The sequence below is a fragment of the Grampus griseus genome (genome assembly GCF_964374135.1).
Source record: "Grampus griseus genome assembly, chromosome: 3".
Taxonomy (NCBI): domain Eukaryota; kingdom Metazoa; phylum Chordata; class Mammalia; order Artiodactyla; family Delphinidae; genus Grampus; species Grampus griseus.
Genome location: NC_139019.1, coordinates 41,146,003 through 41,172,630, shown reverse-complemented (window position 1 = coordinate 41,172,630; position 26,628 = coordinate 41,146,003). Strand labels below are relative to the sequence as shown.

Sequence of the window (26,628 nt, the reverse complement as noted above, 5' to 3'; positions counted from 1 at the left end):
CATGAGGCAACTGCTAACAGCTATAAAAGAGGAAATCGACAGTAATACACAATAATAGTGGGAGACTTTAACACATCACTTACACCGGTGGACAGATCATCCAAACAGAAAATTAATAAGGAAACACAAGCTTTAAATGACACAATAGACCAGATAGGTTTAATTGATATTTACAGGACATTCCATCCAAAAACAGCAGATCACACTTTCTTCTCGAGTGTGCATGGGACATTCTCCAGGACTGATCACATCTTGGGTCACAAATCAAGCCTCAGTAAATTTAAGAATATTGAAATCATATCAAGCATCTTTTCTGACCACAATGCTATGAGATTAGAAATCAATTAGAGGGAAAAAAACCATAAAAAGCATAACCACATGGAGGATAAACAATACATTACTAAATAACCAAGAGCACTGAAGAAATCAAAGAGGAAATCCAAAAATACCTAGACACAAATGACAATGAAAACACAACTATCCGAAACCTGTGGGATGCAGTAAAAGCAGTTCTAAGAGGGAAGTTGATAGCAATACAAGCCCACCCCAAGAAACAAAAATCTCAAATAAACAATCTAACCTTACACCTGAAGGAACTAGAGAAAGAAGAGCAAGCAAAACCCAAAGTTAGTAGAAGGAAAGAAATCATAAAGATCAGAGCAGAAATAAATAGAAACAAAGAAAACAATAGCAAAGATCAGTAAAAGTAAAAGCTGGTTCTTTGAGAAGATAAACAAAATTGATAAACCATTAGCCAGACTCATCAAGAAAAAGACAGAGAGGACTCAAATCAATAAAAGTAGAAATGAAAAAGGAGAAGTTACAACAGACACTGCAGGAATACAAAGCATCCTAAGAGACTACTACAAGCAACTCCATGCCAGTAAAATGGACAACCTGGAAGAAATGGACAAGTTCTTAGAGAAGTGTAACCCTCCAGCACTGAACCAGGAGGAAACAGAAAATATGAACAGACCCATCACAAGTAATGAAATTGAAACTGTGATTATAAATCTTCCAACAAACAAAAGTCCAGGACCAGATGGCTTCACAGGTGAATTCTATCAAACATTTAGAGAAGAGCTAACACCCATCCTTCTCAAACTCGTCCAAAAATTGCAGAGGAAGGAACACTCCCAAACTCATTTTATGAGGCCACCATCATGCTGATACCAAAACCAGACAAAGATACTACAAAAAAAGAAAATTACAGACCAATATCACTGATGAATGTAGATGCAAAAATCCTCAACAAAATACTAGCAAACAGAATCCAGCAACACATTAAAAGGATCATACACCATGATCAAGTGGGATTTATCCCAGGGATGCAAGGATTCTTCAATATACACAAATCAATCAATGTGATACACCAAATTAACAAACTGAAGAATAAAAACCATATGATCATATCAGTAGATGCAGGAAAAGCTTTTAACAAAATTCAACATCCAGTTATGATAAACACTCTCCAGAAAGTGGGCATAGAGGGAACCTACCTCAACATAATAAAGGCTATATATGACAAACCGACAGCAAATGTCATTCTCAGTGGTGAAAAACTGAAAGCATTTCCTCTAAGATCAGGAACAAGACAAGGATGTCCACTCTCACCGCTATTATTCAACATAGTTTTGGAAGTCCTAGCTTTGGCAGTCAGAGAAGAAAAAGAAATAAAGGGAATATAAATTGGAAAAGAAGAAGTAAAACTGTCACTGTTTGCAGATGACATGATACTATACATAGAGAATCCTAAAGATGCCACCAGAAAACTACTAGAGCTAATCAATGAATTTGGTAAAGTTGCAGGATACAAAATTAATGCACAGAAATCTCTTGCATTCCTATGCACTAATGATGAAAAATCTGAAAGAGAAATTAAGGAAGCACTCCCATTTACCACTGCAACAAAAAGAATAAAATATCTAGGAATAAACCTGCCTAGGGAGACAAAAGACCTGTATGTAGAAATGTATAAGACAGTGATGAAAAAAAATTAAAGATGATACCAACTGATGGAGAGATATACCATGTTCTTGGATTGGAAGAATCAATATTGTGAAAATGACTATACTACCCAGAGCAATCTACAGGTTCCAAGCAATCCCTATCAAATTACCAATGGCATTTTTTACAGAACTAGAACAAAAAATCTTAAAATTTGTATGGAGACACAAAAGACCCTGAATAGCTAAAGCAGCCTTGAGGGAAAAACATGGAGCTGGAGGAATCAGACTCCCTGACTTCAGACTATACTACAAAGATTATACTACAGTAATCAAGACAATATGGTACTGGCACAAAAACAGAAATATAAATCAATAAAACAGGATAGAAAACCCAGAGATAAACCCATGCACCTATGGTCAACTAATCTATGACAAAGGAGGCAAGGATATACAATGGAGAGAAGACAGTCTCTTCAATAAGTGGTGCTGGGAAACTGGACAGCTACATGTAAAAGGATGAAATTAGAACACTCCCTAACACCATACACAAAAATAAACTCAGAATGGATTAGAGACCTAAATGTAAGACTGGGCACTATAAAACTCTTAGAGGAAAACATAGGCAGAACACTCTTTGACATACATCACAGCAAGATCTTTTTTGATCCATCTCTTAGAGTAATGAAAATAAAAACAAAAATAAGCAAATGGAACCTAATGAAACTGAAAAGCGTTTGCAAAGCAAAGGAAACTACAAACAAGACAAAAAGACAACCCTCAGAATGGGAGAAAATATTTGCAAATGAATCAATGGACAAAGGATTTATCTCTAAAATATATAAACTGCTCATGCAGCTCAATATTAAAAAACCAAACAACCCAATCCAAAAATGGGCAGGACCTAAATAGACATTTCTACAAAGAAGACATACCGATAACTAAGAAGCACATGAAAAGCTGCTCAACATCACTAATTATTAGAGAAATGCAAATCAAAACTACAATGAGGTATCACCTCACACCAGTTAGAATGGGCATCATCAGAAAATCTACAAACAACAAATGCTGGAGAGGGTGTGGAGAAAAGGGAACCCTCTTGCACTGTTGGTGGGAATGTAAATTGATACAGCCGCTATGGAGAACAGTATGGATGTTCCTTAAAAAACTAAAAATAGAATTACCATATGACCCAGCAAATCCCACTACTGGGCATATACCTAGAGAAAACCATAATTCAAAAAGACACATGGACCACAGTGCTCATTGCTGCACTATTTACAATAGCCATGTCATGGAAGCAACCTAAATGCTCATCGACAGACGAATGGATAAAGAAGTTGTGGTACATATATACAATGGAATATTACTCAGCTATAAAAAGGAAGGAATTAGGTCATTTGTAGAGATGTGGATGGATCTAGAGACTGTCGTAGTGAGTGAAGTAAGTCAGAAAGAGAAAAATACGTATCATATGTTAATGCATATATGTGGAACCTAGAAAAATGGTACAGATGAACTGGTTTGCAGGGCATAAATTGAGATACAGATGTAGAGAACAAATGTGTGGGCACCAAGTGCGGAAAGTGGCAGGGGGAGGGGGTGGTGGTGTGATGAATTGGGAGATTGAGATTGACATATATACACTAATATGTATAAAATGGATAACTAATAAGAACCTGCTGTATAAAAAAAAATAAAATTCAAAAAATAAAAAAATAAAAAGAATCAGAACTCTATTATGACACAGAGCATTGTCTGTGATAAATCAGAAAAATGATGAGCTAGTTGTATAATTAGGCATACAGTGATCCCTCTTGTATGCAATTCATTTCCTCTGTTTTTAAAAAGAGAGGAAAAAAGATGCATGTAAAGTAGTATATGCAAAAAATGTTGAAGAACCGACCACCAATAATCTCTAGGAGATTAGAATAATGCGGAAATTACGCATTCTCCCTTATACATTTGATTGATTGAATTATTTGCAAGGATTACTTTAAAGATGAGAAAAATTAGAGAAGAAAATTAAGTGTACATCTGAATGTGTCTATAACTGGACTACAGATAACAGAAGTTTTCCGGAAATATGGGGGTTGGGCCAACTTTTTGATTAATGAGGATAGAAAATTATTTCCTTCTCTACCTGTGAGTTGTTGCTTTTTTAGCTATTTAAATCATTATGATATTTTGTATCCTTCTTTCTTATGTTAGCTCTTTGCATGATTCCTTATGAGTAAAAAGAAGACAAAAGTTGGGTTCATTTTATTGTACATTTTCATTGATGATTATCTGAATGCAGGATTTTAATTACTCTTTCTGTAATGAAATGACCCTCTCCTGTGTCTTGCTACCCAGATATAACTGCACAGGTTGCTTGATTTTGAGAGGAACACTCCAATTTTGTGGACTGGGGAGAGGGTTGTTATAAGGGAGTGTAGCTGAGTCAAGACTCCTGGTTCCAGAAGCTTTCAAGCAGTGTTATCTTTCTTTTTCCTTATTTAAATAGAATAATTCAGACAACGTGTGGTTTTCGTCCTTACTCCCAGAGAGCAGTCAGCATGTAAGTGTGTATATCTCATTTAAAATTTTATTTTTAAAAAATGAACATCTCTGCATCTGTTATTTTTCCAGGATGCTTTTCAAAGTCTAAGACAAGGAATATCTTCTTCAGATCTTTCTGAAACACATTAGAGAATTACTGATTAGAATATGGGTAGATGAATAGAGAATCTACCTCAAAAAAAATGAGATAAACCCTTCATATTTTCCATTAATCTAACCTAATGATTCTGGACTATTTTAATGGATGTATTCAATTTGCTTGAGACCAGCCATGATTAATTTTATCCATTGATTTACACATTTCACAAACATTCTCTGTATCAGGCATGATGATACAAAGTTGAATAAAGAATGATTTAGAGTTAATATGTAATGGGGAAGACAGACATTCAGTATGCACTTTGGCTCTAGTGCAATGTAGTAAGTAGAACATTAGCAACATGAACCAAATACTGTGAGAATACAGAGTATAATGTGAGCCTAGAGGGAGGGAGGAGGAGTTAGGGAAACCTGGGCCTTGAGAATTGAGAACGATTATTGCCTCTTGGACAAAAGGAATATGGATTTATTTCCTGAGTAAATAAACATCCTTAGTGTCTCAAGAGGGGTCTCCATATCATTCAATCCACTAGTAGAGAGAGATCGGGATACCCTGCTCTCGAGGCCAGCCCTTTGGGATTCTAAATAGCATGACTAGATGTCCCTTTGGGAAGTTTGTTCAGCTAAAAGTAAAACTCTCTTGTGGTATGAGCTAGATAAAAGATGATTCATTTTGTGTGCATGATGGGTCAGGTATGCTGAAGCAGATTCTTTCCAGGTTTTGGCCTTACAAACGGTGTTTAATCTATAAATACCAGGGAGTAAAAGTACAAAACTGTGTAAAGTCATTCTATATTCTGTTATCTACCCGCTCTTCCTACTTTGCCATAAAGGTATATAGGGTTTTTTTTTTGGCCAGGTCAAAGATTTTTATTAGGATGAGATTAGAGAAAGATTTTTCATTTTAGGTGACTGGAGAGTACATCCAGCTGAAAACCATCAACCATTTAGGCTACATGCTTCATTTGAGTTGTGTTTCTGGATGCAAGTCAAGTATGACAACTGTGAGTTTCATAACTTTCTCTAACTTGATTCAAAAACGTTTGGGGGCCAAAATACTTCTTGAGGTCTTTTCTGTCCTCTCCTGGCAAGACCCTTTGGAGGTTATCAAGGTCAAGATTATATTGCTGGGTCTCAGAAAATTGCAGAAGAGATGAGGAACTCTGAGGCTGAGGCTTGCATCATCACTTGCCCTTGCCGGTGTTCTCCCAGTCATGACTTACCACTTCTTGTTCAAGATGAACGTCTCATTGGGTCCTTGCCTCTGAGAAAGAGAAACTAATAATTTATGTTATGTATTTTGTCTGCTTGTTAGCAATGCTCAGGTTCCTTCGTTGGAGTTATGGCTTTTAGACCATGTAGAGTAAGTTCTGAAGGGAAAATACGTTGTTGAAGAAGGTTGAGTGGACAAGAAGGGACTATGGAAAGCAGTAGTCAGTGAGAGTAATTCCAGTGAGTGGCAGTCGGAACTCTACAGTGTTCATGACTATAGTCTCCCAGGGGACACTCAAACCCAGTTGGTATTTTGGGATCTTTTTATTTATGGTATTATTATTCATAGTATCTCAGCCCCAGAGTATTCAGTTTGTCTTTTTAAAAATTCAATAATGGTTATTAAGGTTAAAAATGGATTTTATAACCATATATCTGAGCAATTTATAATAGGGCCATATGAGCTCCTTGAGTGAATCAACAAATATCTGATTGAGCACCTGTGATGTGCTTGGTACAGTATTTATGTTGAAGTAGTGACAGTTCTGTCAAGAAATAATGGCTTTATTGCAAAACAATAGGTATAGAGAATATGAAATATTTAAGAGGTAGAATCAGCATGAGTATGGGGTTTTATGAATTGTGAACAGTGTGAGAGAGAAAGGATCTAGGATGTTAAGAGGATTTTAACTTTAAATGCTGGGTTGGATGATGATGACATTTCCTAAAGTAGGGAATACAGGAAGGAGGGACAAATGGGTGGGAGGATTGGTAGTGAATTTGGGTGTTTGTTAGTTTGAGTACCTAAGGAATATCTAGGTATAGATGTCTAACAGGAAGTTTAGACACACTGCTTGGGTTCTCCAGAAAGAGGCTGAAGCTGGACATGGGATTGAGAAATCAGCAGTGTAGTCAAAGCAATGAGACCGGAAGGTTGGCTCAGGTGAAGCATGCCAAGTGAGGAGGTCGTTGGACATAAGGACGTACCCTGGATTTCCACCTCCACCACTTCATTACAATTGTGCTTGTCAGGATTACCAGCATCCCCCCTATTCCCAAATACAGGGGTTATCTGTGTGCTCTGATCCTCACGTAACTGCTTAGAAGCATTCATCTCAGTTGATGATCTCCTCCCTCTAGAAGCACTCGACTTTTCTTGATTTCTGTTACACTCTGTTTCCTAGCTTTTTCCCTATCAGGCTGGTTGGTTTCTCCTCTGGTGCCCAACCTATAAAGGTTGGACAACTCTGGGACTCTGCCTCAGCCTCCCCCTGTCTGTCACTGCCGTGAACTTTGTGTTGTAGTTCTAGAGGAAGGCTAAGCTCGGTGAGAGTCAGATAAAAGATATGCCAAAACCAATAGGTGACGTAAAAGAATGTGTTCCTTCCACTCAAGAAAAATATGGATAGAATATATAATTGCATCAACCTCAATCCAAAAAGAGGTTAGAAAATAATCCAGTATGGTTGTGAAGGATCCATGGAAACCATTCAACCATTAGTTTGAAAATATTTATTGGGTGTATATTTTATGCCAGGCCACGTTCTAGGTGCTGGGGTTGCATCTGTCAAAATCCTGCAAAAATTCCTGCCCTCATGAGACTTACATTCTTATGAGGGGACACAGGCAGTAAACCAAATGCACGAGTAAGTTATTGAATAGGTAAGAAGACGGTAAGTGCTGTGGAAAGACATAAAACATATAAGGGGGATAGGGAATGTCGTGAGGCAGGGAGGATGCACTTTTAGAATAGAGTGATCAGGGTAAGTCTCACTGAAAAGGTGACGTGTGAGCAAAGCAAAAACAAGATAAAGGAGTGAGTCTGTGTGTATCTAGGGCAAGCAATTTCTAGATAGAGGAAATGGCAAGTGCAAAAGCTCTGAAGTAGGACTGTCCCTAGCATAATCCAGGAACAACAAGGAGCAACTGACTGAGGGAGGAAATTGTAGTAGGTGTTGCCATAGAAACAGTTGGGGGGTGGGGTGGGAGGGAGGTTGTGGCAGGTTTTATGGGACCTTGTAATCTGTTATAAGGGCTGTGGTTTTTCTATCCTGAGTGAGATGGGCTGGCCTTTGGAGGATTTTGCATGGAAAATAGATGTGACCTGACACATTTTAACAGGATCACTCTGACTACTGTGTTGTAAATAGACTATAGGGAGGTTAGAGAGGAAGCAGGGAGCCAGTTGTGAGGCTCTTGCCGTAATCCAGGCAAGATGACAGTAGCTTAGACAGAGTGGGAAGGGCAGAGGTGGTAAGAAGTAGTTGGATTCTGGAAATATTTTGAAGCTATTGCTGACAGGGTTTCCTGATGGATTGAATGTGTGGTTTAAGAGAAAAGGAGTTGCCAAGGATCATTCTGGGTTTTTGGCCTGAGCAACTAAAAAAAAAAAAAAAAAAAAAAATGGAGTTGCTGTTAACTGAGCCGAGGAAGAAGTTTGGGGATGAGTTATGAGTTGTGTTTTGAGTATGTTAGGTTCAAGATGCCGACTCAGTATCCTGGAGGAGGAATGTGGAGAAGGCATTTGCATATATGCGTTTAGAGGTCCGTGGTACAGATAGAAATTTGGGAGTTAAAAGCATCTAGAGAGATTTGAAAGCATGAGATTGGAGGTAGTCAGCACGGAAGTGAGTGCAGGTAGAAGAGGCTTTAGGTCATCCCAGGTATTCCGATGGTAAGAGGCAGATGAGATTAAGAAACTGACAAGGAACCCCTTTCCCAGTGAAGTAAGAGAGAATCCAGAACTGAGTGGTGTCTAGAAGTTCAGTGAGAAAGCTTTTTTTTTTTTTTTGCGGTACGCGGCCCTTTCACTGTCGTGGCCTCTCCCGTTGCGGAGCACAGGCTCCAGACGCGCAGGCTCAGCGGCCATGGCTCACGGGCCCAGCCGCTCCGCGGCATGTGGGATCTTCCCGGACCGGGGCACGAACCCGTGTCCCCTGCATCGGCAGGCGGACTCCCAACCACTGTGCCACCAGGGAAGCCCGGTGAGAAAGCTTTTTAAGGGAGGCAGTGGTAGTCATGTTAACGGAAAGAACCTGTAAGACAAGGGCTGAGATTTGACCATTGGGTCTAGTAGTGTGGACATCACGATGACTTTGACAAGGAGAGAGCCTGTTAGGAGTGGGTTCAGGAGAGAAAGGGAAGAGGGGAAATAGAGATGATGTTTTCAAGGAGCTTTGAAAGCAGAGAAAGGGAGGAAGAAGTGGGGTGAGGTTAGCCCGACCTGTTAATTGATGTGCTTTTTATAGCCATATAATTTGAGTATTAAGTTGTTAGAAGTTGTGCTAAAATTGAGGAGTGAACATATTTAAAGTATAATTAATTGCTAGTAGTAGCTGATTTTCAGCATTGTGTACTTTGTTTTCTAAATCTTTAATTTTTCTTTTTGAAATCTCATTGTCAATGGAAGTAAAATAGATATTGAGGCTTTTAAAATTGAAGTATAATTGACATACAACAGTATTAGTTTCAGGTGTACAACATAATGATTTGACCTTTGTATACACTGAATATTGGGGCTTTTAATGAAAGTGTTGTAGGAAGTTCTCAAGCTGAGATTCAGTCAAATGTTCGAGGTTGCGGTTCAAACTGCTGCTGAAGCCGTATCCTGTGTCAAGTCAAAGATTATCACACTATCTAGTGCTGTCTTTAGGATGTCCCCTTTGAACTCTCCTTGCCTTTCCATCAGTCTTTGAAAGTTTGAAGTACCTACGTTAACCTAAATTGGATGTGATTTAGAGAATATCTCTTGCCACTATTTGATCAAATTTTATTTGATGTCTATCTTTTTATTATCTCCTTCATTCTCTTCTCATTTCTTTCAGTGAAGGACTAGATGTGGCTTATAATACAAACATGTAATAAAACGTAAGAAGTAATATGGAATTTAAAATTGTATAATACATCATTTCAAAAATCTCATGTTTTAAGGTTCTGTATCTTTTATCCTTCTTTGTGGGCAGAGAGAGATTTGCAAATTGTAAGAAACTGTAAAATATGAAAACATTAATAGGATCGAAGAGAGAGCTATGGTTTTTATTGTATAGTTGCTCTGAAAGTCTTGCATGTTAAGAAAATCTCAAGGCAATTTTTGTTCTTTTCCCCACTGCCCCCAGATTACGTGACAATGAGGTCTTATTTTAATAGATGCAGAACTTGTTATGACTGAAATTCTTTGTTTCAGGTTTTTACGTAACAGAGAATACTCGTGTTTTTCTGGTGATATCTTACTGCCCTTGTGTGGTTCCCAAATGAGCCCTGATCATCTCAAATACTTTTTATGTATTCTTTTGGTGATAAATATTTTATCTCTGCCAACACTGTCTCTAATTTGTCCATGAACAATTCCCTTGAGGACCTTCATATCCACTATTTTTGTAATTATAAAGTTCATTCTAACCTGCAGTTCAAATAGTCATGAGTATATGCCCTTTCTTCCTTTTGGAGAGCCATGGCGGGGATAATCTGTTCAGGTGTAGTCATAATTCCTTGGATGAATGTCATAAAATTTCCACAGAGTCACCGAATAAATGAGACATAATGTCCTAATTTTAAACACATGCCTTTAAGCCTTTCCCTCCAACCTCATTCCCCCTGTTTTTGGTTTTTTGTTTTTGATTTATATTTTAACATGCTTGTTTACTATAACCCTTCAGATTTTGTTTTTTTGGGAAAGCTGAATTTGTCAGCCAAAGACTATGATTTTTTAAATTATTTGTTGACCATAAATATGATTGCTCTGGTTTCTTTGTTTTGGGTTTTGGTATTTTTTACGTGTTCCTGATGAGTAGTTTTTTGTTGTTGTAGCAGTTGCTTCACAATTACAGTGTGATGTGCAAATTAGAAAAGAGAGACTTGAAGGATTATACATTACTTAGATAAATATGTAGAAAACCAGAGTAGTCTGATTTAAGAAAAAAAAGAAAGAAAAAGCCCAGTCATATATCCTTAGGGAGTTTATATCTATGCTTCTAGTGACAAGCAATAGCACAGTCTACCTGATTGAGTTTTTGTTCTTAATTAACAAAAGCTAGGTGCTACACACACCTCCAAGTATGTCCTGCCCCATTTTCCTCCTACAAGATATTAAAGTTGAAAGGAAAGCAAGAATATGCAAGTTTAGACATAAGAGCTGTCAGGCATCAGCTTCCTACACAGACACAGCCAGTTCCCATCTTCTTACATGTAATAATTTATTGGTAGAAGTATGAAAAGAAAGAAGAGAACGCATGTGGAATAGGAGAGCTGAGTATTAAATAATAGTAGCCAAGTGGGACACGGAGAGGGTAAAACATTTTGCTCAGGAAAATCCCGACTTAGATTTTTCTGCTAGCTTTCATCTTGCCCTCTGCCCAGAACTCTGGCATATTCCATCAGAATAAGTCCATGGAATTGGAAGATCAACAAATATTGTTCTATTTTATGTTTTTAAATTGTAATAATAGAGAAAGTCTATTGTCTTTTGGGCCAAGGGACAAAATGTATAGTTGATATTGTTTATGGCTGCCCTGTAAGTGAATAGTCTATTTAGGGACAAATCCCACAAGAGCTTGGGGTCAGGGCTCCCTTCTTTCATTGCTGAAGGTAGGGTTCAGCTATTTCTTTCTTAACTGCCTGGCAGCCAGGGCCCCAGCCTGAAACCAAGGCTTGGCCAATTGGATGCTCCAGCTTGATGGTCAGTGGTACCGGGTTGGAGTAGTCACAGGTCATTCTCATGCTGCAATGGAGTTCAGTACAGGACGCCAAGCAGTTAGTACAAGTGGTGACTCCTGTACTAATGGCTGCTGCGGTGTTACTGTGGGCTGCCTTGGTTCTTGCATTTTTTTAGTCTTCTCATCTGTTCTGTGAATTATCAGTATGCTTCCAATAAATCACTTTTCTGGTATTTGCAAGCAGAACCTTCTCTGGTACAAAAGAAAAAGGAGGACATCCATTTTAAAAAAACATCTATGATGTTCAAATATCATATTTTCCTGGTTCTAAAGTGCCTCTTTAATAAAACACACCTTTAAATAACTCTCTGATTAATTCCAGCTTATAAAGTGAGAAGATGGCTTGAACTACCACTGCTGCCAGCTCAGCTGTGGATCTGAAATATCCAGCTGTGCCCTCTCTGCCTCTCTCATCACCAATAACAGACTTTGCAATCAGAGTCTGTCTGACACGTGTGTTGATGTGTGAGGCGAGATAGCGTCTAGTTCACTGTATTGGCTCTTCCACATTAGACCAGAGTAAACATTTGTCTTTGTCAGCAGTTAAAGCAACGTGATTTGAGGATGCACAGGGATCACAGACACTACCACCACCCCCTCCCCTTGCCACCATTATGCTTTTGTCTAGGTCTGCATAGACATAGCAGGAGATTCATAATCAAAGACAATTGATTTAACTGCTAAGATAGACCAGTCATGTTTAAAAGCTGTTTCTCCTCTCAGGGAAAGAAAAAATACAGTGATGGTCCCACTCTACATCATATTATGCTCTCTTTTAATAGTTCTTATTATAGCAAACCAAAAGGACTGTCTCTGTATGATTAGCCACCACTGGTATCTGGCTTATCAGGTCAGATCTTTGACCAAATGGACAATAAAATAAATCCAGACCCTGAGTTATCTTGAATTGTGCACTGTGAGAAGAGTCCTGATGGGTGGTCACAAAGTCAGTTTTTAGGAAAACACTTTTCTAAGTGAAAAATCTAATAACCACAGTCATGGTGATAACAATACCTATTGATTACTGAGCACTGTTCTGAGCATTTGATACATAGTAGGTACTACTGCTGCCAGCAATCCGATGAGATGATCCTTGCTTTCTAGATTAGGAAACAGGTGTTGGTGAAGTAACTTCTCCAGATCACAGTAAGGTTGGATCTCAGGCTTGTCTGACCATGCACTTAATCAAAGCCATGTACTGAGTCACTGAGGAGCTCATTCTACCACGGGGTGGATGCTGTGTCAGACACTCAGGTTCCAAAATTAAGTCACAAGTGGAGCCTGCATTGAAGTGCTCCAAGTCCAAGTGGGGGAAGAAGGACTATAGATCACCTTTACTTGACAGAATGATGAGTGTTAGGACAGTGGAACAGAAAAGGTGCTAAGGGAGTTTGAAGAAGGTCATCTCAATCAGACTGAGGGCCACAGAATTCTTCCTGGAAGAAGTGATCATTGAGCTGAATTTTGAAGGATGACTAGGTGCCAGCCAGAGGGAGTTTAGTGGAGAATGATGTATAGGCAGAGGGTCAGCCCCTTTGATGACACGGATCATGAAGGAGACTGGATCAGGAACTGCACATAGGTCTGTATGGTTGGCGTGAGGGCCATGTATATGGTGGGAAAATAAAAATGAATTATTATGCAGATATTATAATTATAAATATATAAGAATTATAAACTTAAAATAATTATATTTTAAGATTCACATGTTGAACCCCGGTTTGGGTGCTTTATAAACATTATGAACATTATCTTATGTAATCCCTCTAACAACCATCAGAGGCCAGAAATGAAGGCAAAGTCCAGATCATAAAAAGCCTATCTGTTTAGATAAGAAGTTTGGTCATTTTCCTGACAGCTATGGGTAGCCGTGGAAAGATTTTAAATCATGGGAATGACTTGATGTGTTTTAGGAAGATCATTATTAGCATTTTGGAGACTGAATTGGATTCGGGTAAGACCCGAAGTAAGGACACCAGTTAGGACAGTGTGTTTTCCAGGAGACAGTGGTGACGCGCTGTCAGAGACTTTAGGAATGGGGAGATGGTAGAGACCAAATGGGTGGATTTAAGGGAATTGGTGACAGAGAGGCTATGTGGGGCTGAGCTCCATCTTCATGGAACCTGGAGATTGTTAAGTGAAGGAATGCTCTGTGGTCCAAAAATATGGAATTAGGATTTTCACTGTTAGGGTCTACAAGGAAAACAACTTTAGTTTGATTTGTTTTTCTCTCGACCGTTCCAAAGCTCCCCATCTCCAGTTCCAAAAAGCACCAAGAGCAGAGAGAATCTGCTTTGCTGGGATCTTTCCTGGGAGATTTTAGATGATCCATCTGCTGGAAGATCTACCTAGGGAGTCTAGCTCTTTTTAAATGTTTCCATTCCCTGATTTTTCCTAAGTGTACAAAGTATAGAAAAATGCCATTGTTAAGGAATAGTAAAAGTGTTTACGTATTTTCATGCCCGACTTTCCGTTTAGAAACATTCTATTCAGAAAGTGACCAAGAAAGAGGTTCAATACAAAATGTATTAATCTCTTTCACGTTCAACTAAATTTGTATTTCTTTGCTCTTGAGGGAAAAAAATAATAAATGGCCTGAAACTGACCCAGGTGAAGCCCTGATTTGGATACGTTTATGAATATTCATTTAGCTTGGTTCTCATTACAGATAGTCATGCCTGGGGAATTTACTGCTAGTTTTACTGGATAATTCTGTCATTATAAAAATTAGATATTCCATCTAGTCATTATAAGAGAAAAATTACATCTTGAAAATAAGAAAGACGTTTATTTTCTGCTTAGCTTCCTCTTTGAGTTTCTTCATTTTTATTAAAAAAAAAAATCTTATCCCCCTGATCTATTTCCAATATGAGAAGACCTGAAATTTTGGATTGCTAGAATATAGGAGAATCTCGAATTAGAGTCTCTTTAAATCTAATTATCAGATACGTGCCTTAACTTTTAAAACCCCACTTGTGGCTCATCTGGAAATACACGTACCAGGACTCATGAATGCCACTGCTCAGGATGACTGATGCACAGACTGGGAGCCACGTGGGCCCCTGGTCTGGTTCAGCGCCGCGGCACTCTCTTCCATTCAAAGTCTCAAATGTCTGCCCCTCTGCAAAGCCGTGAGGCCAATGTCTGTAGCTGCTAAGCATGAAATCCCCTGCTTCTGTTTGTTTCTTTTGTTGCCACGAGTTAATAGGGACAGAGACAGGAGACAGCCCAGAACAAAGCAGAAATAATGGAGTATTTCACCCCAAAAAGGAATGTGGATTGAGAAATACAAAGGGTAAGGCAAAGACAGACTTAGTGTCCTGAGGCAGTGTGATGTATTGGCCAGAAGCCTCAGCCCTGGGACAATCTGTGAGCTCAGAGCAGCCCACATGGCCGAAAGGTTTGACCCATCTTCTGTAAAAACAATTTATTGTTTTTCCCACTAGGGTCTTAAAGGGCCACAGGATTTTTCACCTCAAAAAGTGGATTGCTCTTGTAACCTGGGGAGGGGTCGTCTGCTGGGATCCGTCTGGTGATCAAGGGCCTCTTCACAGTACACTGTTGCCCTGCTGATTATTTCTGTAGCTGAGGTGCCATTTGGAATTTATATTCTTTTCACTTCTTTGCAAGACCTACTAAATAATCCAAGACATCAGAGCATTTTTGAAATTCATTTTTCTTCTTGCAGATGGAAAGAAAGGATCAGCTAAAAGCTTGCATGTTCATATAGACCATCTCTTTGACATGGATTTCCACACAGCCCAGTTTATTTATGTATTTTCTCTCATACTCTTCCCCAATGCATATTATTTTGTTTAGTATTTGCTTGTTTATTTATTTACTTTATTGAGGTACAGTTTACATGCACACATTTTAAAGGGGAAAACTTGAGAACTGTTCCCTTAGAGGTTTTTTTCTCCCCTTATTTACCATGTTTAGAATCAGAAATCTGTGCAGCTTGATTCTCTTCATAGACAAGCTTTGTCCTTTCCAGAGGACAAAAAAGGGTTAAATGGAAGAAGCAAACAGCGGGAAAGAGAAGCCAGCAGCCCTTCAGTATCCCCTTGTCTTCCAGCCCAGCCAGCCCCCCTCCTCCTTCCCTGCTCCCTAAGTCTGCCCCAAAGGAACCCAGTTCCTCTAACTGTCCAGGGAGAGAGATGCAGGGTGTCTGCCCAGAATGAAAGGCCATGAGCCGGACAGTGCAATGAAGGAAGCAGTACCGAGACTTGCATCTTCCCCTTCCTCTGCCAGGCATCTGTCCAGTTACACAGGCAGCCTTGTTAAAGCCCCCCTTCACTCCCTCGAGACAACACCCCGCTTCCAAGGCTCTGAGCCCTGACTCCAGACGTGGCTGTACCAAGGCCAAGAGGACATGAGTAAGAGCTCTGGAGCCAAATAGCCCGGGTTGGAGCCCCAGCTCTGGCCCTTACTCTGTACCTTACAAACTCTGGCATATTTTCGTATCTGTACATTGCCCTCTACGAAGAATGCCCCGAACGTCGCCTCTACATGACACACTCTCAGATGTTAGAGGCTTTTCATTCCCATCACTCAGAAAATTGCTCTGGAGCCAGACTGCCAGGGTTCAAATCCTGGTTCCACTTAACAAGTTTAACTTCTTTGGGCCTCAATTTCCCAGTCTTAAAATGGAAAGTGCAAAGTATCGATGCTTTTTCTCATTGGGTTGTTCTTATAAGTGAATTAACACACAAATCATTTATATCTTGTGCTTAACAGTACTGACCATCTTGGGTTTTGTTTTTGTGTTATTAGGACACGATTCTTCCTCGTGTCTTTTCCAGAGCTTAAGCAGCTCTTACAAGCCCTATAAACATGTTTGGTTGTATTTTCAAAAGACAGACCCATATTTGACTATTATAGACTTGGATTTTTTTTTTTTTCGATACGCGGGCCTCTCACCATTGTGGCCTCTCCCATTGTGGAGCACAGGCTCCGGACACGCAGACTCAACGGCCATGGCTCACGGACCCAGCCGCTTCGCGGCATGTGGGATCCTCCCGGACCGGGGCACGAACCCGTGTCCCCTGCATCAGCAGGCGGAGTCTCAACCACTGCGCCACCAAGGAAGCCCGGAAAATATTTTAAATCTTGTAGTTTTGGATATTAATATGCTTCTTAATGTTTTATTCAGTGAACATGTTTAGTGTTAGAAAACATTCTAGAAATTGACTTCCTTTTGTCATTGTGAGAGTTGGTGAGGTTCAGAATATATAGGTGCCTCTTTTTGGTTTTGAAACCAAACCACCTAAGAAATATATCCACTTCAAGTCATGGGTGACTTCTCTTGCTTTTAGGTACCAACTAACTGTTTTTTTGTTAATCTGACAAGTATTTATTGAGCACAGTGCCAGGCCTCACCTGAGGACTCCAAGGAAAGACCTGGTCATCCGTCACAGGAGAACTCCGGTTTTTGTTTGGCAAGACCCGTATTTAAATAAGGAAGAGGTAGTATGGGGCCTGGGCAGTGACTCTATAGCTGTGGGAAGCCCCGACACTGACTGAAGAAAACTTTCCAGCAACTCTACAGAGCCTCAATCCAATTGAAATCATGCGCAGAATAAAATCATGTATTCATGATGAAAAACAGAGCGTCAATTGAAACAAATGCCATGTCCCCAAAGGCTAGGGATTTAGCGAGATGGAATGGTAGGAGATGTGGGCAATGCAGGGGCCAGTGCCAGAGGGGGAAGATTTCGAGCAGGACTCTGTCTAGAATGGTGAATTGTATGACAGCTTTGCTCCTCTGCTTTGGTGCCTGGCCACCCTTGGTAGCTGTAAAATTAAACTTTTTGAACCAACAGTCAGACCAAGGATGAATATGTCTTTGGGTCAGTGTGCATAATTCTGTCATCTAATAATTCTTACAGTCAGTAAAAAATGCACGGGGCATAATACTCACTGCAGCGCTAGAAGTGTGGTAAAGGACCAAAGAGTGGAAGAAAGGAATAGTTCTCGCCAGGGGAATGGGAGACTTTCCGGAGGAGGTGCCGTCTGAGGAGAACTTTGAATGGGAATTTGCCAAGTAGAAAAGAGGGGAGATTTCCTCTTGAGTGCACAGGACCCGGGTGGCACAGAAACACGAAGTGCTCAGACTGTTTGAGGGACTAGAGAGTGATCTGGAGGGTGGCTGGCATCATTAAGGTGGAGATGTAGAGGGAAGTGCGATATACAGTCAAGTGCTTCATTAGTGCTTTACAGCGTCAATTTGTTGAGTAGTTATTCACTGAGTCCTGCAGTGTACAGTGCTCGACAGACCTACCGATGTCTGGCGCTGTCCCCAACAGAAATGGGGACATTTTAAGATAATCTTGCTGCCTTGGTGCTAGACCACCAGACTGAAATACTTGCAATTTAATCTTTTGCTTATTTTTTTTCCTGATACATGTGATCATACTCCTTCAAGCAAATATTCCTAAGGTTTTGCTTGGGCTTTTTGGCTAATCCGCCTTTTAGCTAAGGGTTATACAATTTGTCCAAAGTCTACGACACAGAGTTACTACTGGTGATTCCGGTCTTGGCCCTCTCTCAAGATATTGACACACTGTTTCCTCACATACAGTGTTGGTAGAAGATTATGGATGCATGCTGGGGGGTAACATCCTGCATCCTGACATGATAAGAGAGAGACACTGGGTTCTTTTGGAAAGGAGCAAGTCATAACGGACCCTATGTGAAAAGACCTGTGAACTAAAGCAATCTAGGCAACAGAGGCTGTGACCTTGGTTGTCTGATGCCATCTTCCCCTGCCCCCCCCACCCGCCATAGTTACCCTGTTCTCTATTGCCTGCTGCAAGTGACGGGTAAGGATTGTGTGTCTTTAGTGTCTTGGGTTGGACTGGGATGGGTTGGAGCATGTGGTGACTGCTGTGGGCCGCTGGAAGGGAAGTACCACAGTCTGGGCTGTATGGTGGGCTGCCAGGCCCTTGCCCAAGAAAGCTAACAATCACCTAAGATGCCTTAGGAAGATGGGCACTTATTTACCTGTATTCTCATAGCATAATGCACTGAACTGTTGCCTCCTAATGTCCTCCTAAAGAAAGGAAGTGGCCGATAGTGTTAAAACGTTACTGGTTAATCGTGGGGAGACCGAAGCCGCCGAGGTTTATGGGCCTGCACGGAGTCATACAATGCCTCAGTGTCTGGCCTGGGAATGAAGCCTGAGTTTGCCGCTTGCTGTCAGGACGGCCGACGGCATTGTGTTTAGCATTGTACACCAGTGAAAGGGGCTTACCCTTAACAATGCACGAGCTGCTGTAGGAGACAGACACAATGAACTTTGGTACAGTATAGTCTAGAGGCCAAAATGAGTAATTTTAAGTAAATTGACTATGAGATCCAAAGCTTCATTAAGTTTTAAAACGAAAACCAAGTGAAAACTCTGTACAGTTTTTAGGAACTGACTCCAAAAACATGAACATTCTTCCCCCATTTGAAGTAGCATAGTTTTAAGAGTCTCATTTTATGGCTTGAATCTGACACTACCCCTGTTAACCATAGGATTTATTTATTTCAAATAAATACTCCAAGAGTCTGTGACTTATTTCAAAGATCCTGCCTTAGAATAATTGTCAGTCTAACCTTTATGCTTTTTATGTTCCAAAATGTCTCATTCTTACAGACTGTGGTTTGCGGGGCGGGGGGGGGGGGCTTTTGTTTTATTCAGATTTGGTTTAGTTTGGGTTTTTTCAGAACAGTTGAAATATGGAGCCTGAAATTCCAGAAAGAGACTGGGGGAGAGGGGAGATGTCATGTTACATGCCTTTACCATCTGCATGATTGGAACTCTGGGGTAGAGACGGCGTCACTGGGGAGAACAGAGAGAGAGGAGATAAAGACGAGAGTGGAGTAGAACGTCACTGCTAAATTGCCTTTTATGTCAGACATGTCGTAGGTGACCTAGAATAAATGAGCAGGTGATGTAGATATTATTGGGCTTGGCTGCAAAGTTTTTACACTCTGGAGTTTACAAAAAACATGAAAATGAAATTCTGGAACTTTGGGCCAAAATATGTTGAGTAATATTGCCACGTGAATGATTAAAACTGGGCAATATATAGCAATCAGTCACCTGCAATTTCATCTTGTATTTAAGACTGATGATAGTTTGGGCCAGGGTAGTTGAATGGGTCTCTTGCCAGGAGCTAGCCCAAGGGAGTTCTGGCAGAGGAGCTGAGCATGAGTGGTGCTGTCCAGAGCAGGAATAGGGTCTCTCCCCTCTCCCCCCAACAAAGATCCCAGCAGCCCAGTAAGAGAAACCACTGTGTGACTGGTGCTGTTGTCTGTCATAGTTGAACCTGGCAGAGCTCTTCTTAGTGAATGGCTGCTAGCCAGTCTTTGAGGGAATACATACATACATACATCTGTCTCTCAGGAAAACTCTAATCATGAGTCCAGGAGACTTGTTTCTCTTATGGGTAAGAAAAAGTTTGCAAAAGGTCAGACATTATCAGCCAGCCTTCATATGAATCTGGGATGAGATGTATTGGCATCTAGAATGCTTTTTATTGTCATAGTCATTAATCTTGTAGGAGAGGCAAAATGGAGCTCAAGTAAGGCCAGAGAAGAGTCACGAATATGATGGAGGAGTGGCAGGGGCTGCTATATGAAGGCAGACTGAAATAATTAGGACTCCTCAGGCTCTAAACAGGGGAGAAGAAATATGATTAGAGTTTAATAAATCCATGAAGAATATGGATTAGGTAATCATAGAATTTACCAGAAGTAGGCAGAGCCCCTTAAAAGCCGAGGAAAAGTGAATTTAGGACAAAAAGAAGGTCTTTCATACCAAGAAAGTAGGTTGTGCACATCAAAACCACTCTTTTGGTAACTGGGCTAAAACTTCTGGCATTGAAGAGCAGTGAAAAAGTCAAGCGTTTCTTTTATTTTAACACTATTTTCTTGAAGCATGGGGGACCCAGAGAGAGCCTAGATCAAGCTTCCTACTAGCCTTTACATTTTCTTTTCTCTTTTCTTAGGCAAAATTTAAATGTCATTCATTCGTCATTCAACAGTTATTCACTGAGGGTGGCTTCTATGCCGTGTTCTCTGCTAAGCACTGTGGATACTAGGATGAAGATGGACAGATATGGTTCCCACAGTCTGGTGATGAATGAGAAACTGTAATAGTCTGTGTGCTGAATTCACAAAAGTGCTGTGAGAGCTTGACATGAATTGCTAATGTACTCTTAGCATCAGAGCAGGCGGCCCTGAGGAAGGGGTGCTCTAACTGGGACCCGAAAGCCAATGAAGCATTCGCTATGCCAAGAGTTGGGAGGGAAGAGGGAGAGGCGTATGTTGAATGCCTTGAGGTGCCAGAGGGTCAGCGTGACTGGAGGTGGGAGGGTGAGAGGGAGAGTAAGAGGAGAATCATGGAGGTGAGGCTGGAGGGGTGGGTGGAAGAGATCATGGAAGGTCTTGTAGACCATGATGATCATTATGGAGGCCATGTGGAGAATAGAGGGGGCAACGGTGAATGTACTGGGACCCACTGGAGGACGTTGATGTTGTCCAGGCAGCGGTGGCCTGGGCTGGAGAGAGGCAGACAGATTCTAGACCTGTTTCAGAGGTCGTATGGACTGGACTTGTCAGTTGACTAACGTGGATATGAGAAGTGAGGGTGAGGAATAATCAAGCTTGGTTTATGAGAGTATGACAGCCAGTTAGGCGTCACATTTCATCTGAGTAAGAAGAATTAGCACAGACATTTTATAGGTCTCTTCTCTCATGATCTCCAAAGGACCCAGAAGTCAGTAGGTCTGCCTCCCTCTTACCTCTCTGTCTCCCTCTTTCCTCTCTGTCTCCCTCTTCCTCTGTTGAATCTTTCAGGTCCTAAATGCTTCAGACTCTACAAGCTGGCACATAGATGGCCCCTAATAAGTAGATGTCAAATAAGTAGAAAGACCAGAAACTGCATGAGTGGCTTCCAGCCTCCCAAATCCCCTTGTCTTTAACCCTTGCAGAGCAAACGGCAGTTCATAGTACCCTGAGGTCAGTTGACCTGAAGCAAGATTTAGCAAGAGTCAAGATGGCGGTGATATACACAGGAATTCTATTTAATGCTTTTTAAAAGCATTTTATTTTGAAATAACATCAAAGCACTGGAAGACTAGTACACGGAACTTTCCTGTAGACTCTACTCAGGTTCCCCAGTCATTAACATTTTACCATGATTGCTTTATCACATTCCTCACCATCTAGGCGTGGAGACGGTGATGGAGATAGAGATTTAGAAATGTTCTTAGCCAGTTACTTGCAGATGTCAAGACTTCATCTCTAAGTACTATCGTATGTGTTTTCTCAGGACAGTGATATTCCTTACGTAACCACAGTCCGCTGATTAAATTCAGAAACTGTAACCTTCAGTGATACTGTCATTGCAGGCTCTGCTATTCAGTCTCTAGTCAGCTGTCACCTGTTGTCCCAACACTGTCGTTTATGATGTCTCTTCCCCCGCCCAATCCAGGAGGCATGGCATTCGTTATGTCTCTCTAGTCTTCTTTAACCTGGAACAGTTCCTCAGTCTTTCTTTGTCGTTTTAGAGAAGAACAGGCTGCTTGTCCTGCAGAATGCTCCTCGCGGAGGTGTCGTCTGATTTCCTCGTGCTTGGATGAAGGTGGTGCATTTTTGGCAGAAAAGCTGCATAATGACGTGGCACCCCTCGCGGTGCCCCCGTCTCAGCAAGAGGGGAGCCGGCAAGTCCGAGTGGGTCTCATTCCTGGGAAGTTAACTTTGATTGCTTCGTCAAGGCGGTGTCCTCCTGGTCTCTCACTCTAAAGGTCCCTTTCCTCCGTAGGGTCAATAGGTTATTTAATTACCTCTCAGTACATAGTCATTTGAAATGTGACTAAGCTTTGTGCCTACAGTCATGCTTAAAAGCGCTGCATTTCCCCTCTCTCGGCAGTGTTTTAGAGCACTCTGCTGCAAGGGACCACCACCTGCGCGCCCAGAGTATGACCTGGTCTGCATAGGCCTCACGGGCTCTGGCAAGACCAGCCTCCTGTCCAAGCTCTGCAGCGAAAGCCCCAACAGCGTGGTGTCGACCACAGGTGGGTACAGCGCCGGCTTCTCACCCTTTTCTTCCTCACCCCTGGGATGCTCTCGTTTCCTATGCTGTTGGTGGGGTCCCCTCATTTCACTGAAATGCTTCAGTCTGTTGATTATTTATTTTTAGATACTCTATTTTTCAAACTATATTTAAGGGGGGCTTTAATAGCATCAAATTGCTGCACGCTTCATCCCTCTAGTTGGTCATTTCAGTGCCACTGAATAAATCAAGCCAGGAGGATGTTGATAGAAACTAACCTCGCAACCTGGAATTCTCGTACTGTGATAGATGGGTTCAGCTCAGGCCCACTGAGCGTCCTCCTCCCTTGAAGTGTCACTCTAGCCTACTCGTGTTGGTCACACGCTCCCTACACGGTACAAGTGATAGTCTGAATCTTCTTCCCTGGAAGATGGTGGGCACAGGGACCGTTGATCAGGTTTACCATGTTGTTCCCTGAGGTGGCCAAGAAAAGTCAGTCTAGGCAGTGGTTCTCAATCAGGGCAGATTTTGCTCTCCAGGCGACATCTGGCAATGTCTGGAGACATTTTGGTTCTTACAGCTTGGGCAGGGTGCTACTGACTTCTTTTGAGTAGAGGCCGGGGATGCTGCTAAACATCCTGCAGTGCACAGGACGGGCGCCCTCCGTGAGGAATTATCTGGCCCAGAGTATCAAAGTGCTACCAAGAACTTTTCTCACTCGCCAAAAGTGTCCTCTTTTTCCTCTGAAAATGAAGCGGGAAAGACAAGTGTTAACTAGAGAAAATTATGGAATGTGAAAACCAGAGCTGCTGTGGGAGAACTGACAGGGAAGGAGTGGGCTGGGACATTGTCGGGGAAACTTAAAAAGATTGTTCATTCAGACAGCTTTCTTTTCTGAACACCTATCATGTGCTAGGTCCAGTGTTAGAAACTGGGGATAAGCAGTGATCCCAGCACTCCAGGAGACTCAGGCTATGAGCCACACAGACATTAAGCTTGTGTCCAGAAATACACAAAGGAGGAGAAGCAATCAGTTTTGCTCGGACTGGGGGAAGGGGAGGATGATACATGATGGAGTTTTCTACATTGGATCTTGAGGACAAGCAAGCCTGGCAGACAAGCAGGAATAAGAGAGTGAGGTGGGAGAAGAAAGAAGATTTGGGGACAGAGGGGAAGCTGTGTGAAGGCAGAGGGGCCTGAAACAGGTTGCTACCTCCTGGGAACCACATTTCCGAGTGGCTGCGACACATGGTTAGTAGAATGCCACGAGTTGAGTCACAGGAGATAGGCAGTGGCCAAATCTTGGCAAACCTTTTATACCACACTCAGGAATTTGAGCTTTGTAGATAGCACAGAGACATCTGCACATACTTTAAGCAAAGAGAAACTGTGTGATAAAATATCCATTTGAGAAAGATCACGCTAGCCATGATGCTGAGGCTGAACTGTGGAAAGCTCCATTAGCCATTAACTAAGACAGTGATGGGAGGGAGGGAGAAGAGAGGGGGAGGGAGGAGGGAGGGAATAGATAGGATACTTATTGCAGGCCTAGTATTGACAGAGCTTGCTGGCCAGTTGGGTTTGGAGGATGAGGGAGAGAGAGAAGCCAAGGGTGACTCAGGTCCTGGCTTAGGTGAAGGGTATATGGTGGAACCGTTGACTAGGATTTCCTGTAAGTAGGAAAAATATTGATGACCAAGAGCCTTACCTCATTTCAGGCCAGGTTTTGCCACCAAATAAGTTAGGGGAAGAGTGCAGGCTTTGAAGGCTTTTCAGAGTTTAGAATTGTAGATAAGAAACTGTGGACCTGTGAAGAAACAGAGTCATAGCTTGATTAAAGGATGAGGAAAAGCTTGAGGGGTTCATGATGACTGGTGAGGCCACAGGGAGGATGAACAGAGCTCAAGTGTGGCCTGTTGCAGGAAGCCATTTCTAACTACCTTCCTTTCCCCCACATGGAACTGAGAACTCCCTGCTCTCCCACTGTGAAGTGTTTATCTCTCTACCATTTAGTGCCTGAGACACTGCTGTTGACACATTTGTCTCCCCAGGCTAAGGGGCAGATAGAGCATCTTATTTAGCTTGTGCCTCCAGATCCTGGCACACGATTTGGACATAGCTAAGATGCTTGTTGAGTGAATAAGCCTGCAACAGTAAATTGAATCCATATGTTTTTACATAAAATATCGTACCTCTCTGAACCTCATAACTGCTTTTTATGACAGGTAAGATTCTTTTTCCATATTCTGTCTTTAAATCATCTGAGGCTCAAAGGTATGGTGATATGGCTGTTTTCACACAGTTAATGACAGAGGTAGGATGCCAGTGCAGGTCTCCAAATGAAGGTTAGTGGTACCCAAGCCTTAGAATTTCTGATGAGAGTATTATTTGCTAGTTGTCTGTAAAGCTGTGGACGTCTTCTGAGGAATGTGTTACGTAATATGCAGACTTTATTAACTTAACAATTCTTTTAAAGCAAAATAACTTCCTTCAAAATATGTATGAGTAACACAAGTATACCGTTCTTCACTTATCGGAGGTAGAAATGAGAAGCACTATTGCTAGAAGCACAGTTTTGAATTACAATGTACAAAATTATCTGTAAATAATTTTATAATTTATTATTTATAAATTGCAATGCAATATGTTCTATATTTGCTTTTATTCAATTTTTTAATAATATGTTTTCCTCTTACTGGAACCCGTTGTAACATTGTGCGCTAATTGATTTTCTGATGAATTAGTAAGTTGGCTGACATTTTGGATATCAAGCTTCTCTGAGTTGTCATTGTCCTGAACCAGGCGCAGTGCCTTTTTGGAGACCTGTTTGGAGGTCTCGGCTATCAAGAAGTTTATACCTGGGGTAGGATTACCATGATAAACAGTTTAAATTTATTGAATGTTTAATATATGCCAGGAGCTAAGACAGAATAAGTGCTATACTTGATGGTATAAATATGAAAGTTAAAAGAGTGATCATTTCTAATCTGGGGGATCAAAGAAGGCCTCATTCAAATAGGGCCTCATATGATGGGGAGAATCTAAGGAACGGGGTGAGAAGAGTAAGGATAGAAAGCATAGGGTGTATTTGGAGAACAGTTCGTGATCTTACTGGGTTGAGGCCCAAGATATGGAGGTATAGCATGAGTTGTGATCCAAAGCTAGAGACTAGAGAAGCTACTGAGAGAGACCTGTAACATGGAGAGGTGATCCATCAGGGGCTGTGAGGAATGGAGAGTTAGAGGCAGATGTCATTAATCCTATAAAACTGTCAAAGATATTGGGAAATAGAGAGGAAAGGAAAAGAATCAAATATGACTTCTAGCTGGTGACTGAGTGAAATATAAAAAGTGGGAAGAAGGTGACAGACAGTTTTAAGATACAAGATAATGAGCTTAGTTTTGGACATGCTAATTTGAGGTGTTGGCAGGACTTTCAACAGTGATCCAAATGCCAAAAGACAGGCTGACTAAAGAGAGCTTATAGCAAGAGATCTAGATTTGAGATACAACTGAATTGTTGATTTGCATGAGATTGTTGAGGGATGATGAGCAGAGAGGGAGGAGAAGAGTGCTAAGCACCAACTATATTTCATTCATTCTTTCTGCATTTGTTGAATGCCTGTTACATGATTGCCACTGATTTAGGCACTAAGGGTGCGTCAGTGAACAAACTAGACAAATATCCTTGCCCTTTGGAGCTTACATTCTAGCATCTGCATTAAACAGGGAATCTAAACCAGGCAGTTCTATATAGTATCATATAAGTCAAATGTGAACAATAGATCAAAGGAACCAGAATTAAATAATATAAACCGAAGTCTAAAATCTGAGAGGAGGCCATGGATGTGGTGACCATTAATGACCAATGGTAGACCAGTTTCAATAGAGCGTTGGGGTAGAAACTAACATGAACCATGAGAGGGTGGTGAGCATGCAGAAGGAATGAGGCACAGACTGTCCATTTTACTCCTTGGGCCCCTGGCTAAGATTGCACATAGATTACTCTTTTAAGAAGGTAACAGAAAGACAGAAACACAGGAAGCAGTGGTGAA

General features: G+C 41.2%; 1 protein-coding gene across 1 annotated transcript in view; it reads left to right on the top strand.

Annotated features, from left to right (window-relative positions):
- Positions 1 to 26,628, top strand: part of ARL15 (ARF like GTPase 15) — a 416,529-nt gene that overhangs the window by 112,645 nt on the left and 277,256 nt on the right. The window contains exon 2 of the mRNA XM_082650582.1: positions 22,452 to 22,596. Within this exon, the coding sequence (XP_082506708.1) occupies positions 22,452 to 22,596 (145 nt within the window). The remainder of the gene's footprint in view (positions 1 to 22,451; positions 22,597 to 26,628) is intronic.